The following is a 15,552-nucleotide window of genomic DNA, read 5'->3' as shown; positions in this document are numbered from 1 at the left end:
CAAGATGGGAGTTGGCCATCGCACTGGTAGCGAGGTCAGCGGACGTTTCAATCTACCCGTAGCCGACTCCTTACCTTGCTCTTGCGCTTCCTGCATGGAATGCAAGCAGAGGAAACTGCTTTCCTCTTTCCCCCCCTGCTGTCGCCCGACGTTTCGCTGCCTTCAGGCGCACCCGGCTCGTTCTTCGGTCGAATGGGTCGCGGAGGCATCAAGAAAATGGACCGCGGGTGGTCGGTGTTCAACAGCAGTCGTTGATGTGAAGCTCAAGGTAAGTTCATGGGACAGAAAAAAGCAGGCAGGAACTGTGCCACTGCTTACGATACTGGAAAGTTCGGTGGCAGCTACGAGGCTAGTAGAAGGCACGGATGGGCAGAGGCAGAAGCCATTCATTCATTGGTGTGATGCGGCGCAGTGCCCTTGAGCTGGGCTGGGGCAGCGCCATACTTGTTCCTTCTATCGTGGCCGCCACACGGGCATCGCAGCACGCTTGGCATATGATCCACTGCACAAGGCTCTGACGGGTACCTGGAAGGGCGGATAGCGTGAAGACCCTGAGTCGAGCTTAATTCTCGGCTGCCACGGCACGCGGCTTGTGACAGAAGGATGGTCTCTACGTATACCCTGATTAAGCGAGATAGCGGACGGGGGTAATCGCAGCTAGCTTAAAGACGTTAGACGTAAACTTTTTAAAAGGATGGATAGTTCCTTTAGGCAGTATGCTAGCTTTGACCAGTTAGACCCCGTTTTTAGGGATCACCCCCTTCCGCCATCTTGCTCAATTAGGGCGTATAAGTGAAGGGCATCCTCTGTGGCGATCTCCAGAGCCATGATTGCAGGATGGTCTTGGCTATGCTCCCGCCGGATGATCATGCAGCAATGATTTCCGCCTGCTGTACGACCCATCCCGTCCCATCCGCAGGGCTGCAGACCCTCTGCTAAGCCACACTCTGCTGTCGGCGAACTGCCACAACCCGGAAACGAGGTCCAGGTGGGAAAGCTTGTTCTAACGTGCCCAGGTCAGCATCATAGTGACGGGATACAACACATTCCTATGCCTCTTGTCGTCCGGATATCTGTGCTTGGCAACTGTCCACGCCGAGGCAGAACGCCGACTCTCTCCCATCCCACCAGACCCATTAACCTTTCGGATTCTGCACTTCCGACCGCCCTTTACAAATACTGCGGCGAATACAAATGTACAATGAAAACATAGTGGAAACCACTAGAATCGCCACATGTGGCATGGGCGGCTCTCGTACACCTTGTGCTCATCAGTGCAGGCCGAACAGCTACCCTGGCATGCCCAGCATGACCAATGATTATGCCGCTTGGATGTGCAACCCGTAGCGAGTACTCTAGCTCATCCCGTCTCTCGGGCTTGAGGCAGCCAGCCTGGAGACGACAAGTTTACGTCAAGCTTTTCCTTCTAGAAAACGGCAAGGCGCCATCCTTTTTCCACATTCGGCCAAGTACTAACGACTTTGGTCCCTGCAAATGGGCCTTGGAGTGGAGCCAGCGCTGGCTGGTATCTCGCTGGCAGCAACGCCTACCCCCTGAAGACATTCTCTCTGGTGTGAGAAAAGTTTGATGAGCATTTGTCCCGCACTGGCAATATATGTATTTGCTTGGCGGACTGCCATTGACTTTGTCAGACCCAGACTTGGGCCAACATCTGGGGTTTAAGGTTCAACCTTCTCAAAGCATACCATCATCATTCTCACCTCAGCCAAGCCAAGGACTTTCAGGCACAAGATACACATCGTGCCTCGACCACGATAGTGTCACTTGCAACTTGTCAACTCCTGCGGACATGCTGATCGCGACTCTAGCATGCCACCTCAGTCTCGGCCTAAGCTGCAAAGTCCGAAATGCCTTGGAGTACGCAACGTAGATCATGCCATGACGACAGCTGTGCAGGAGTACTGCACATGCTTGTTCAGCTTCGGCATGTTGGCGGGAGGTCCAGAACGCTCTATCCGAAAGGAATCTTCAGCGATCAGAATGCCAGCTGCAACTGGTGCAGTGTTATCATGCACCGCCACGATTCAAAATAAGCCTGCGAACCTACTAGAATTTGGCTTCGTCTCCGCGTTGCGTTGCGAAACCTGGGAGAGGCTAATAACGCCAAGTACACTGGGCATCCTGGTCGTTCTCTGCATCCCGAAAACAACCACACGTCACACCAGGTTGACGGGCCATCGATTCTGTTTGATATAGGACGCAGCGAAGTCTCGGCGGCGGCACAGTTATTGAAGCTGATCTCCACACGATATTGGTCCAGGTCGTTGCCAGCAAACGCATACCCCGTCGCCTAATTCAAGTACCGTGCCGATACTCGAGTCCCAGTCAGCATTGCCGCTGCAAGGGAAGCTATTTCATCATATTACCGCTCATGTGAGCTCTCGCTACTCTGTTGCCACTCTCTGAATCATACAACCATGCGATATCACGACCCTCGGCTGCCATTACCAACAGAATGCTATCGAATAGTTCTCTCTTCGAGAAGCTTCGATGCTCCGCACCAATGTACATATACGACCAGGATTCAAGTTGGTGCTCCTACCTCAGAGCCAGCCTAGGACGTGGGAGAAATATACAGGTGGCCTTCTCACTGACTCATAGTTCTATGCGGATCGATGCTCTGAGAGCGCCCTTGCATCGTCTCGACTCAGCCTCGGTGCCCAACGCTCATGTTTTCGGCTACATAATGGCGAAGATGAACAGCGGAGCGAGGCCAAGTGTCATTGTTGCTCAAGAATTATGCTGTGTTGAGATTGTCAGAAGTTTTACCTTCCAGCTAGGAACAGGAGTTGAGTAGGAACCTTCGCGTGAGAGCAAAAGCGTACAGGGTCGATGAAACCGTGACTGAGTGCGCTACAAGTGCCAAGACGAGCGAAAATGATCGATATCCATCATCATGAAGTAGGAACGTGGCCCACTGCTGCTCCGGCCAAGCAAAGCCTACAGAATCTCAGCAAACGATCGCCTTCTGTGCTCGCAATAAGCCGTCTTGTGACCTGAATTGCTCTAACTTGCAAATCACCAATAGCCTTGCAATACTATGATACATTATGATATACACCCCATTCGGGCACCACGATATGTTCTCGAGTACGCCAAGAAATGGAGAAACTCATATGTAGCGATGCAGAACGCATTGCGTTTCGGAGACGCATACATGTGTCTACGTATGCCCAGCAATCCTACCAAGCTCCGTCCCGCTTGTGGATTAAACGGGCGCTCATGGCTTGCATCAACTCCACTTGACTGCTCCCGCGAGGAACATGCAAAGAAGAACTCTGCCACGGCGCAGGAAACCTTCACAGAACATGCAGCCTTGGATCCTCGTCGGGGCCACAAACCTCAATGAGGCAGGAGCGAGCGCTTGGACCAGCGCAACACACGTGGCATCCGAACTTCAAACTCTTCCCCCTCCACAACCACTATCTGCAGACTTCATCTTATGGTCCGGCTGCCACCCAGATTGCCAGCCACGAAACAGACGCTCGGAGTGTTGCGGAAGTGAACAATCTGGTGTCATCTCGGCGGTATACCAACTTGACAGTCTACTGCACACTCATTCACTTTGTTGACTCGTACAGGTTAGACCGATAGAGCACGAGAGTTTGTGGCGCCTCTTAACTTTTCAGCACCTCCACTGCGTCGGGCAGCGATTTGAAAAAAAAAACCCCTCCAAAATGGGCATTATTGCTCGAGAATAGCAAATTATTTAGAGTTCCATCCAGGCATTACGGTACCATTCTGTCCGGTGTCTTGGCGACGAAGTCTACTGAATTGTGGACCAAATTGAGCTTCGAGGAACGCTTACTATCATCAACTGCGGGAGTGAATGTGCTTAGGAATACAACTCTACCCGAGCACTAACTCCAAAATTGCACCATGCATGATTTGTACTGATGCTGCCACTACTGGAGAGGATTGCCATAGACGTCAGCATACAGTTCAGAAAGATCCACTTCCACGAGAATGATGGCTTGCATCATGCACGGGCAATCGCACCATCTCGTAGATCGACTGGGTATTCCATCTTCACCTTCCGGAGAATCAGTCCTGATCTGGACTTGTATATCGAATGGGAAACGGCAACCCGCTGCAGGTGAGGAGGATGCTATATCGCCCGAAGTGTCCGCCTCTTCTTCGGCAGGGACAAGCGCTTGCAAACGTGCTCCTTTTGGCCATCGCATCGTGCCCAAACTACTGTGGAGGTGTTTTAGTTGCGCCGTCACCAGCTTGTCTAACATGGTATTTAGTCGCACAGGCACCAACATCGACAGGCAAACTTTGAGGGTAAAGCACAGCGAACCCTAAACAGGATTCGTCGTGTGAATTGTTACGCATCGGCTATGACCGAGCCGTATGGGCACCCGATTACCGACTTCTCTACCGGCGGACAATAAAGCTTATGCCAGTCAGCAATCGTCGATCGGAAGAATGAACAATGCATCGCGGAATGATCGCGGTAGGGCACAATAGTCGCTACTTAGTGCGTACAAGGTTAGTGTCAAGCCAAAGAGTGGACATTTGATGTCGAAGTCCACATTCGTGGTGGTACAGTAAGGAAAAGTTTCCGCCTCATGCCACTATGGAGAGTGCATACGCAACACGCAGTCTTATGCTTACTGTTATCTTGACCCAGACAAGTCATTCAGCTCATATCTCATTTTGAGGCTCATCAAGCTATGAGTTCAGAGCTTGCTTGGCCGTCTGCCGGCTCAACCATATCGAAGTTGATGCCTGCTTTCCTTACGGAATTCCTGATAAAGTAGCCCGCTTCCATCCCCGATGAGTGTATCGTCTTCTATCTAATTTGAAAGCCGTGACAGTGGATCTTGAAATTATGCCATTTCCAAGTGATGAAAGAAGTATAGCCGCAGTGGGGTTGAGCTGACGTCCCGGCTTTGCGGAATGTCGTAGACCTTTTGCGCATGGAGATGAAGGCAGCGAAAGCTTCTTATGTCACCGATAACTATTCTTCTTCGTTGAATTCTTCGTTACCGTCGTTGTCATCCAACTCGTAGTCGGGAAAGTCGTCAAAATCAGGGTCGACGTCTCTATCGTCTTCGAACAGCTCCGCCAGGTCTGATGACTCAGATTCGGAAGATGTTGGGGATTCTGACGCCGAAGGCCTTCGGACGCCAATCGATTCCCCATTCCCACCGTGATAGACCGTCTCGAGCCAAGGCGCCGTTGTTAGCGCCAAGATCAAGAAAGATGCTGGAGTCCGAGTTCATGACGATACAACGCACGCAGTTCCAGATTGTGTACACTGGCTGCACGTTCTCGTCGGCCATTCTTGAGCGTTTCGAAAAGTCGATGGCACTGTGGTCCGGTTCGGAGGAAGATATTTGCATACAGAGGTGGCTCAGCAATATCGCGAAGGCTACTGGAGACGATTGCGAGAGTACGGAGGTCTCCTTTATCTAGCTGTTTTGCGATCAGGTCGTCGTGGAGCTTTTCTCCATTCGCGGCGAATTACAATGGAAGTCGTGATGGAATGATCGTAGTCGTGCTTGCAAGAAGGCAAGCTGAGCTGATGATGATGAGTCAGTGAGCAGGGATGCGCGTTGCTTTCGCGCCTCCAACCGTGTCGTTCCTCCGCCCAGAATCGAGGCTCACCTCACTCTGAACCGAGCTTCTTTTTTTCCTTCGTCTACATGACTACGAGAAATCATGAAGGGCCATCAGCACGTTGATAGCCACGTGGAGCTAGACAATAATGTACAAGCAAGTTGGATTGCGATGGCCAAGACACCATCTGTCGTTGGAACGAACAAGAAGAGAGACTAGACTTGGCAACCAGAGAGGCATAGCATCCATTCAACCGCACTGCTTTGCACTCTGGAAGTCAGGGCCTCTAGATATCAGGGAGAGACTGCTGCAGCACGTTCTATCATTTCCTTGTCATCCGCCAATGTTTCACGGCCCTGCTTTCCCGCTGCTCAGCACACTCATTCGGTGTACACATAGCATCCTCGACAACGCCAACGGAATAGCCACCTTCCTGCGCCCTGGCCTGGTCTCATGTCAAGCTGCACTGGCTCACAAGCTACCAAAAGATCTAACATGAGCCCAGAGGTCGTACTCAAGCGCAAAAAGGTCGATCTTGTGATTCTATCACAAGATACTCTATCACAAGATACATGCTGCTACCACCGCGAATCGAACGCGGACCTCGCACAAGATGCTTTTGGCAAGCGCGAATTGTACCATTCAACCATGGCAGCGACTTCTGATTGATGTTGGGTGGTGGAAATCTTTGCTATATCAATGTCCACTGCAATTCGGGCCGGCCTGTGGGCTGCCAAGACATTAATATCTGACCATCCGAGGTGTGTCCGGCCTCTAGGAACTCTACGTCTTGTCAAAGCACTCCGTTAGGGACGTCATCGGCCTCGACCTCCGTGTGGTGGGACGACGTGATGTGCGCACGTATGCGTTGGTATCACGGGAAAGCAAGCAGCGTGAAAGCCAGTAGCCAGCATTGCTCCGAAAGTGGACCTTCACCACGGGCGTCCTGTTGCCTTGATCTCCTCGTCACGGTCTACACTCGCTACTCAGTCGCAATTAGCTCATGCGATGTCTTGACTACAAGCCCAAATGCTCTTTGATCTCCGCCAGAACGAGCTCAGGACGGTCAAGGTGAACTCCATGATTGGCACCCTACATGTAAAGGGCCAGCAGTGGAGCATTTGGTATCCTCGCAGCTAGGGGCTCGGAATTCTTTGGTCGACATGTCAGTGAAGTATTCTCAGCGACAACAGATCTCAGCTACCCAGAGCACAGATCGGCGGGCTTGTATGCTGGGATGGGTGGAAAAGGCGGAATGTCGGCTTGGAGGTGGTTGCTTATCTTCGACTTCATTATTGCGATACCGGTCATTGTTTTTCGGATACGTCGCGTACGACGAGGGTTTTCTATCTCAACGCTTGGGAATGCGAACGCGCTCGGGCGAGAATTGAGGAGGAATGGCGGAAGACGGTTGGGAAATGGGACTGGTATGTCTTCTACCGTATCTTTGGACCCTGGCAGGTCTACGCTTTCACTGTTGGATACACGATTTGGACTTTGACCTCGTACAATACTTTACGCTGTACTTGAAGGCTACCAAGCAATATAGCATGGAGCAGATCAATAGCATTCCAACTGCCATCAGTGCTGTCAACTGGTTCGTTATGGTATCGACAGGATTCATCATCGACATAATTGGACGCCGCGGACCTCTGTGCTTTGCAGTAGGGTGCGTATTGGTATTCACGTACGCTGTCTTGACAGTGTGGGACGTGGGCCATCCGTTTTGTATGGCTGTGTTCATTCTCCGTGGTGTATACGAATGCTACACGCCTATTCTGGCAGGCTCGGTCAACGAGGCTTGTGGAGGAGACCAGCAAAAGCGAGCTTTCGTGCTTGCATTCATGGTTTCTGTTGGCCAAGCTGTCGGAATAGCATTTCAGCAGCTACAGCTACAGTTCCCAAGCTCTGACGCGCCTTGCTTCTCGAATACTCATGTTTGGGGCTTTTCGTTGGCCTTTGTCACACCTTTGACGCTATGGACTGGAGTTGGTCTCCCATCACTACGGAGGTTGCTCGCTTGAAGAAACGACACCAACTCTGTCGTGCAAGATTTTGCTGAAGCATGAACAGGCCATGTGTTTGAGGACATTGGTGTAACTCGATAGGAACGCGAATTTGCAGGAATGCGCAAATACTCTGACGCTTAAACACACTTTTTGTGCGTGCCTTTTGCTGTGCCTCGCTGATAGTTTGATATTTGGTTCCTGGAAAATGCTTCGAATGTCTCTTAGATTGCTAGATCGATTCGTGGGTAAATGTATGCTCAAATGGCCGCCAACTCATGCCCAATCGCTGTAGAACAACTCCAGACTCCATGCTAATATTCAAACTACCACTCGCCCCACCCATCTTCGTCCTTCTTCTTCGCCCCGGCGGCGCCACCAGCGCCTCCAGAAGTTTTCATGGCATTCGTTCCCAAAGTCGATGGCTTTGCTTTCTGCTGTTGAGCGGATTCACCAGCAGCAGAAAAGTCGTCCCAGAAGTCCTTTTTGTCTTTGGGAGGTCCTGCCGGTGCCTGACCGAAACTGTCCCAGAAGTCCTGCTTTGCTGGGGCTGCTTTGCCAGGCTGATGTTCTGGGTCCACAAATTTGTTGAACTGCTCGCCGAGCCCTCGCGTGCCTTGCTGCACAGTGTTTCCCAAATTCATACCCGCCGTTCGTACTTGCGCGCCCCAATCACTCTCTGCGAAATTTTTCATGCCTGGTTGGAGGTACGTTTTGTTCACTGTGGCCGCCTGTTTTGACACCGTGCTCGATAGCCAGCCAAATCCTTTCGTAAGTGCTGCCATAGGGTTCTGCTGAAACTCGTCCGCGGTTGGAACTCCAGAGCCATTGCTATTTGTAGGCATGGGTGATGATCCAAAACCGGCGTACTTGCCGCCTTGAGAAGGCGCGAGACCTTCAGGTCGATTAGCGTTCTCCTGTCCCATCTTCGCGAAGTAAGCCTCGTTTCGTGATTTCTGTGAAGGCGACGCTGCTCGCTGCGGAGTCGCTCTTACGCCAGCAAGAGGCGTGTTTCTTCCCGACCCTGCAGGCGTATTTGATATGCTCTCAATTGCGGCCTTCTTCGGGGCTGGCTTAGGCTTCGATGAGCCTGGCACATACTCTGTCCCCTCAACCTTTGCTGTTAATCTCTCCTTCCACTCCTCACCCGCTTCACTGTCGTATCTTTCTGAGATGGTGCAGCTGTCGAATTCCTGCCCAATCAAGGTATTGCTGCTGTGATTATTGAAGAATTCCTTCCACGGCTTGTTACCACCAAATTCCATCCTCTTGACTTCCCCTGTCTTGAATGCGTCCATGGTCACGGATCGCACAAATGAAATGTGCACTCCTAGCGATCGGTGTATGCCTGAGCACGCGAGGCAGAAGAAAATGCCGAACTTGGGCGACGCCTGTCATCATTCAATTAGTATCAATACTATCATCGCCTCCATCTCGCTGCTCCATCGCCGGCGACTTTGCACTGACCCATTGCGGACTGGGCGCGCCGCAGTCTACACATCTGTTATTCTCATTCGTCTTGGCTATCTCTTGCAGCTTGCTCCGGGTTTCCGGATCGACTTCCCACATTTTACTCATGGCGGCGGTATTGTTCGTAGTTGATAATGTAGCGTGGGCGGTGGATCGATCGGGCTCGAGCGGAGGAGGTTTGGGCGTCAAGGTCCTATCGTATCATCTTTCGGTCTCGGTTGGATCAATCGCAAACAATGACAACTTCAACATCGAAATCGGTATACGGAGACATATATACTTGTCGCGTGCACATGAGGACATCTCTCCTTAAACGTGGTCAATATTCTATCAATAGACGGGAGTCTCCGTCTCCGGCTTTCAGCGACATGTCGACCGGGAATCCGACTTGACCTCCCACTGCACAGCTGCATCATCACAGATTCGCAATCATCACGGAATACTGCAGCTCAATATGCACACGCTGCAGTCCACGCTCCCGTACCGTAAAATGCTACGGTGCAATCAAGCATATGAATTCCCCGAGGCGATACAGCTTGCTTGCCTTCCCACCTCCTTCCACGGTTCCACCTCTGAACTCTGGTCTGCTATCTCAAAGCCGTAAACGATCGGCATACCCTCTCGCCTCTCCACCGCCAATCAGTATCACCAGACCCCTCAGCTTCCTGTCCCGTCTGGGACATTTGCTAGATCTGCAGCCAGAGGCTGCACGATGGAGGATCAACGACCTCGTGTTGACAGCTCGTGAACCTTCCGACAGCCTTCGAAGTTCGAGCAGCCTATGATACCGGCCACACCCCGTCTTGTAAGATGTTTAAGGGTACCAGTGTAGCCGTTACAAGAGGTAGGATGTGATTCTTGTTGTTTCCTGCTACCCTTCGTATATTCAATTTCGTCTTGAACATGTTCGGCCTTTTCACAGCATGGCTGGGCCTGCTGAGCTTTCAGTACACAGCAGCATTACCTGCAGGATCATCATTTCTTCAAAAGCGAGATGCATATTCTACACCACGAAATGTGATGTATGTACAGACTTTCAAGACTACCTCTGGAGGCCAACTTTCTCTCCTTCCTCTTGTACAACAAAATACTCAAGTAACGCACATTTATCTGGCCGCTGTGCATATCAACTCGGAGCCAGGAGATATTACGTTGAACGACAACAACCCTAATGACACGATATGGGATACGGTCTGGTCAGAAGCAGCACAATTGCAACAGGCGGGAGTCAAGGTCATGATGATGATGGTGAAGAGTCTTCCTCCAGAGATGCACCGCAAGACACGCTAATGTATTCGTGAGTAGGGCGGTGCAGCTCCTGGCAGCTACCCTCGACTCTGCAGTGGTGAAGATGGTGCTGTAATTGTAAGCTGCGGCTCAAAGTGAATTCGTTCAGACTTATCGCTAATTGAGTTCAGAACGAAGAATACTACGTCCCTCTCCGCGATACCCTCAAATACCACAAGGTCGATGGCCTAGACCTCGACATCGAAGAACAAGTAGCCTACACCTGCCCTCTAGCCCTACTACGTCGCCTCAACGATGACTTCGGTTCCAACTTCATCCTCACAATGGCCCCAGTAGCCTCCGAACTCCAACCCAGCGGTTATGGTCTCGGTGGCTTCTCCTACCAAACCCTAGACTCCCAAGCCACATCCTCTTCCAAACCCAACGGCAAACTCGTCAACTGGTTCAACGCCCAATTCTATAATGGCTGGGGCGACGCCAGCAATCCCACAGGCTACAACGCAATCATCAACAACGGCTACGCACCGTCCCGCGTCGTCCTAGGCGTCTTAGATAACCCCAACGACGGCGGGTCAGGTTGGTATGGTCTCGACGTCTACAAAACCAACATCGCAACCCTAAAAGCGAATTACCCTGATTTCGGTTGTGTGACGGGTTGGGAATATTGGGATGCTGGAGAGGAGGATAATTTGGATCAGCCTTGGAAATGGGTGCAGAGTATTGGTCAGGCTGTGTTTACGAGTGAGAAGGGACAGGTTAACAAGACGGCGAATGTTACGAATGCGATGAGTCCTTGGCCGATTTTGACGCAGGAGATTGTTAACTTGGGAGCGCCTTGGTTAGCGGCTATTAGGGCGCTGAATGTTACGGACGGGAATTTGACGAGGGCGTTGCAGATTTTGGGGTTGCCGCCGATTGATTTGGGGGTGATTTCGAAGGAGTGAGTGCAAATTTTACTCCTGTAGATTACATGGCATGTGAAATATTTTGGGCCCTATCTGTCTTTCTGAACTTTTCTGTGGCTCCTTCAGCACGATCTGTTATAGAGCAGCCTCACTCTCGTCCTGGATTAATGGGCCTACCCGAGCACCATGCCGCATATCAAGCTGAACGCCTGTACGCTCCATCAACGGTGATATCTCCTCCATAAAGAAGATAGAGTCAGGCTTAGCGCCGAGGCTGCTGGAAGACTTTCTCACGTCATTCATGAAGCGCTGCAGCCGTAACAGCGTCTGTACGTGGATCAGGCTGGAAGGAGGAGCACGAAGCTTTCCGCTAAACTCGTTGATGCAGAGGAAGACGTATCGAAGATGGGAAGCATTTGCAGTGCCGATGGTCTTGAAGAACTTCTTGCACGCCGCTCTGACGTTCCGTGACTTTTCGGCCCAGACGACAAACCTGGTCTGTCCGTAAAACATGGGGATGGTGTCTTGTCTGACGGTACGACAGACTCTGGTCAATGCCGGCTGGCTTGCTGGTGCAGGGAGTTGAACCCATCGAGCCTTCGCGTTGTGTTCGCTGCTCGTCGAGGTTTCGTAAGCGAGAACCTTCTTGCTTGTGCGGGCGATGTCGGCGGGTATGAGTCTTTTTTATGGTCAATTGATGTCAATATCAGGGACTTGACTGCTGGTACTTACGCCCAATGCTCGGACTTGTCTAGACATCGGCTCGAAGAAGTCGGATTGCCGTAGCACTTGATGTGATATCGCTCTGCAACATCGACGGTCGTCACTGCTCTGCATGTGCCATTGGAGCATCTCTGAATTTGAAGACAGCCGCTTAGCTCGTAGATGGTGTTGCGCAGCTCAGCTGGCAAATCGAGAAAAGTGGTTGGTGATGTTGGTGCATTGGGGGGTTCCATTTCGTTATGTAGCGGCGGTTGAGATGTCTCAAAGGTGGTCAGGCCAAAGTCTAAGTCCTCATCATGAAAGTGAGCTTGATTGGTCTCGTCAGCAATTTTGGCATGTGATAAAAGCCCGAGTCACTTCAATATCGCATCTGAAGCAGTGGGTATGAGGTGCTAGCAGCAGGTCAAATAAACGACAAATACGTCACATTTTGCGGAACAGTGATTGCAGTGGCCGACTTGGTTTTATCTGCAGAAAGCGAAGCATTGCAGCAACTGCGAGCTTCGTTATTGCTGAGACATGACGGGATTTCCTGCTTGTGCGCCATGTCCTGCTCCCCATCTGGCTTTCTCGTGCTGGTCCATATCGCTACGGCCACATGATGTCCCTTGCATGTAACATGAACGCGAGTTCAGTACGCTTCGGCTGAAGTATCTTGTCAGGTATGCTATCTGCCACCCAAATAGATTGCCAATCCGCAAACAGATATGCCTTGACATACTCCCAATAGTCCGGATAAAAGCCAGCAAGCTCCCAGTCAAGAATCGCCACAACTGAGCCATCGTTGACCAGTATGTTGCTCGGAGTAAGGTCGTTGTGAGTAAGTACCGTTTCGTGTCCACTCATAGATCGCAGGAAGCGCGCTACCATTCGCGACCAGGAGTGATCGGCTCGTTCGTGGAGTGCTTGAACGAGGCCTTCATGGAATTGCATTTCGGTGCTATAGGGACCGTATTCTCGCATGTCCCAGGAGAAGAACTGGTCGCAACATGGCTCGCCGTCCACCGAACTTATGACCGGACTTTGGATTTGTCGAAGTTCATTCAGATAGCGTTTGAGCTGATGCACGACTGCTTGCTTCTGCGCGAGGTCATAGGTCGGCCAGGCTTTGTCGAGGGTGACGCCTTCCACGTACTCCATGATGATCACGCCACAGCCATCGTCTTGGATGTAAGCATCGTGCACTGTCGGAATTGGGATGGCGGTCTTCTCCGACAGTAGCCGCATCGCCGCCGCCTCTGACATTCGAGAGGCATCACCGACCTTGATGACTATCCTGTCGTTGAACCTGTATGCTCCGGAAGAGCGTCGCAAAGCCTTGCAGGTCTTAAGGAATTCATAGTCCACATATGGCCGTTCGCGCTCGTAGGCGTGAGGATATCCAATGCCGTCTCCGGGTTGCGCATCTTTGAGCGCTGCGAGATAGGTATTTTGCCGGCTAAAGACCCTTCTGAGCATTCCTCGTTTGCGTGTCGGAGTGGCTATGGAGAGATGTTCGTGCTTACTATCAGCGCTCGATGAGATATGTTCTGGCTCCTCTAATCCAGCGTCACCAACGCACACCAGCAGCATTTCAGGGCAAGAGGAGCACGCCGGTACGCGTGGGCTGGTGCAAGCATGGATCTGGGTATACGAAATGGCACGAGATTCTCAGCGAGCACGTCGGTTCCTGCACTTGATATCAATTGAATCACCGTCGCATGTGAAGTGGTGAGCGGGAGCTGTGCAGGACATATATCAGCGTCACCAAACAATGCGCCAGGCTTCTGAAATTGCTGGTCGTTGGTGCATTATTGCTGGTGTTGTTGGTGCAACGCGGCGTACAGGCCTCGGCGCGATGCTGAACTGTGAAGCAAAAGTTAGAAGCCCCTAGGGAACGGGAACCAGGCATCTGATCACCGCCAGCAGCAATCAACGAGCATTTCCGTTGCAGCTGCAGCTTCCCTAGGGATGTTGGAATACAGACTTCCCGAAATTCGGCCCTTATATATAGATAGATAGATATTTCATTTGCCTGTTGTAGTGCCTTTCGGCCTATGTAGGTCTGTTTCTATATATTGTTTTAGGTAGGAAACCAACTTAGTTAGTAAAAATCTCCCTCCTGTCCTATTTATAAGTATTAATCTTCCTCGTTTCCTTATTTTCCTTCCTCTAGGGTATACTAGTGTTATAGTTATTACCCTCTAACTACCTTGCCTACTGCCCTACCCTTCTTTCCCCCTCTTCTTCCCTCCTTCTTATCTACTCCTTAGTTTCCCTTGCTAGTGCGAATTATTATACGAATCCCTATTTAATAATCTACTTTACTATCCTCTTTAGGTCTTCCTTGCTCTAGATTAGCTTATCGTATTCCCTTTCTATTGCTTTTAGTCTCTAATTACTTCTACCTTCTAACTATTAAGGGCAGACTAGCAGTATATACTTAGGGTTCTAAGATTAGTAGCTATATTAGCAAGCTCTGCTTTTAATTCCTAGGACGTTTCTTCTAAATAGGTAAGATCTAAGTCTAATATATTTAGATCTAATTTAGATAGCTAGGCTTGCCTCGGCCCTATTTAGGTCCTTATAGAGCTAGTAGTTATATTAACTAAATTTGATTAGTGCCTTTAGGGTTCCTAGTCTGACTTATATTTTGTTCTATTCCTGCTCCTATAGGTATCTAGCAATTGATTCTACTAGGCTTTGTTTCTCTCCCTTTAGCTTGTCTTCCTTTAGCCTTATATTTAGTCCCTAAAGCTCTTTCTCTAGCATTTCTCTTATTAAGACTCTATATTGCTCTAGGTCTTTAACTTTCTAGGGAGTCATTTATAGTCTGTCTCGCCTCCTAGTCCTAATATACTAGGCTTTTATCTTGTCTAGTGCCTTTTAGATAGTCTATTAGGCTAGGTATTCTATTATCTTTGCTATATATTGGTATCTTAGTCCCTTAAAGTATTGTTTAACTAGTAGGATCCCTAATTCTATTTCTACTACCCTTATTAGTATAGTTTTGTATACTCCTAGGATTTTCTTTAGGCTTTAGGTTTAGGACCTGCTAACTAGTTGCTTAATCCTCTTTAGTGTTTTCTCCTAGGCTGTCTATATCTATACTCTATATAGCATTGCTAGCTTAACAATTGCTTTGTATATAACTTTAGCTTTCTCGAATATAGCCCCCTATATAGAGGCTATAAGCCTATTAATAGATTGTATATTAGTATCTACCCTCTACTTTGCCTTCTTTACTTATAGTCCCTAATTTAGTTTTGGATCTAGCTAGATCCCTAGTACCCTAAGCTCTGCTAATAGTTAGGTTTTAAAGCCTTAGATAGTGATTGATTGCTTTATATTATAGGTTGATTTAGCCTTACTAAAGTAGATAAGCTAGTACTTTTCTAGGGCGAATTTTGCGCTATGCCTCCTTGCCTATTTTTTATACTCCTAGTGCTTCTCTTCTAGGATCTTGCAGTTAGTTTCTATTATCTTAGACTAGGCTAGGATGTTTGTATTATCTATAAACCCTAATGCTAATGTGTTTTTTGATTCTAGGAGTAGGAGTAGGTCTGCTATAAAGATAAGAAAGAGGATTAGGGAGAGTATTAATCCTTAGGGGATTCCCTTTTTAGTTAGTA

General features: G+C 49.8%; 5 protein-coding genes across 5 annotated transcripts; 3 read left to right on the top strand and 2 right to left on the bottom strand.

Moving 5' to 3' along the window:
- Nucleotides 1-99: 99 nt before the first annotated feature.
- Nucleotides 100-6,258, top strand: MYCFIDRAFT_173235 (uncharacterized protein; the record flags this gene model as incomplete). The annotated part of the gene is made up of 40 exons (XM_007926633.1): nucleotides 100-234; nucleotides 263-334; nucleotides 380-398; nucleotides 423-521; nucleotides 557-592; nucleotides 751-808; nucleotides 837-906; nucleotides 941-988; nucleotides 1,017-1,196; nucleotides 1,227-1,237; nucleotides 1,281-1,334; nucleotides 1,384-1,571; nucleotides 1,593-1,794; nucleotides 1,830-2,206; nucleotides 2,247-2,345; nucleotides 2,400-2,783; nucleotides 2,816-2,828; nucleotides 2,871-3,012; nucleotides 3,050-3,347; nucleotides 3,383-3,596; nucleotides 3,651-3,769; nucleotides 3,813-3,846; nucleotides 3,880-3,961; nucleotides 3,987-4,117; nucleotides 4,173-4,220; nucleotides 4,251-4,263; nucleotides 4,296-4,375; nucleotides 4,431-4,493; nucleotides 4,555-4,628; nucleotides 4,663-4,747; nucleotides 4,785-4,807; nucleotides 4,845-4,871; nucleotides 4,906-4,999; nucleotides 5,040-5,342; nucleotides 5,377-5,430; nucleotides 5,461-5,507; nucleotides 5,552-5,669; nucleotides 5,698-5,721; nucleotides 5,770-5,976; nucleotides 6,015-6,258. The coding sequence occupies 40 exons, from the start codon at nucleotides 100-102 to the stop codon at nucleotides 6,256-6,258; spliced, it is 4,569 nt and encodes a 1,522-aa protein (XP_007924824.1).
- A 30-nt stretch (nucleotides 6,259-6,288) lies between these two features.
- MYCFIDRAFT_207199 (uncharacterized protein) lies at nucleotides 6,289-8,545 on the top strand (the record flags this gene model as incomplete). The annotated part of the gene is made up of 10 exons (XM_007926632.1): nucleotides 6,289-6,352; nucleotides 6,400-6,578; nucleotides 6,614-6,660; nucleotides 6,694-6,758; nucleotides 6,790-6,895; nucleotides 6,930-7,094; nucleotides 7,139-7,581; nucleotides 7,616-7,683; nucleotides 7,714-7,754; nucleotides 7,782-8,545. The coding sequence occupies 10 exons, from the start codon at nucleotides 6,289-6,291 to the stop codon at nucleotides 7,888-7,890; spliced, it is 1,287 nt and encodes a 428-aa protein (XP_007924823.1). The 3' UTR covers nucleotides 7,891-8,545.
- MYCFIDRAFT_210811 (uncharacterized protein) lies at nucleotides 7,792-9,285 on the bottom strand. The gene is made up of 2 exons (XM_007926631.1): nucleotides 9,063-9,285; nucleotides 7,792-8,986 (listed from the first exon to the last, which is right to left on the bottom strand). Exons 1-2 carry the CDS (start codon nucleotides 9,171-9,173, stop codon nucleotides 7,922-7,924), a joined length of 1,176 nt encoding a protein of 391 aa, XP_007924822.1. The 5' UTR covers nucleotides 9,174-9,285; the 3' UTR covers nucleotides 7,792-7,921.
- A 788-nt stretch (nucleotides 9,286-10,073) lies between these two features.
- On the top strand, nucleotides 10,074-11,029 carry MYCFIDRAFT_99569 (glycoside hydrolase family 18 protein; the record flags this gene model as incomplete). The annotated part of the gene is made up of 3 exons (XM_007926630.1): nucleotides 10,074-10,313; nucleotides 10,371-10,430; nucleotides 10,484-11,029. Coding segments are annotated over 3 exons (846 nt in total), but the record flags the coding sequence as incomplete, so codon positions are not given.
- A 1,316-nt stretch (nucleotides 11,030-12,345) lies between these two features.
- On the bottom strand, nucleotides 12,346-13,513 carry MYCFIDRAFT_210810 (uncharacterized protein; the record flags this gene model as incomplete). Its single annotated transcript, XM_007926629.1, has 2 exons — nucleotides 12,346-13,267; nucleotides 13,505-13,513. The coding sequence occupies 2 exons, from the start codon at nucleotides 13,511-13,513 to the stop codon at nucleotides 12,530-12,532; spliced, it is 747 nt and encodes a 248-aa protein (XP_007924820.1). The 3' UTR covers nucleotides 12,346-12,529.
- Nucleotides 13,514-15,552: the final 2,039 nt, after the last annotated feature.

The sequence above is a fragment of the Pseudocercospora fijiensis genome (genome assembly GCF_000340215.1).
Source record: "Pseudocercospora fijiensis CIRAD86 unplaced genomic scaffold MYCFIscaffold_3, whole genome shotgun sequence".
Taxonomy (NCBI): Eukaryota; Fungi; Ascomycota; class Dothideomycetes; order Mycosphaerellales; family Mycosphaerellaceae; genus Pseudocercospora; species Pseudocercospora fijiensis.
Note: the sequence above shows the minus strand (reverse complement) of the source record. Positions and strands in the feature narration are given on the sequence as shown.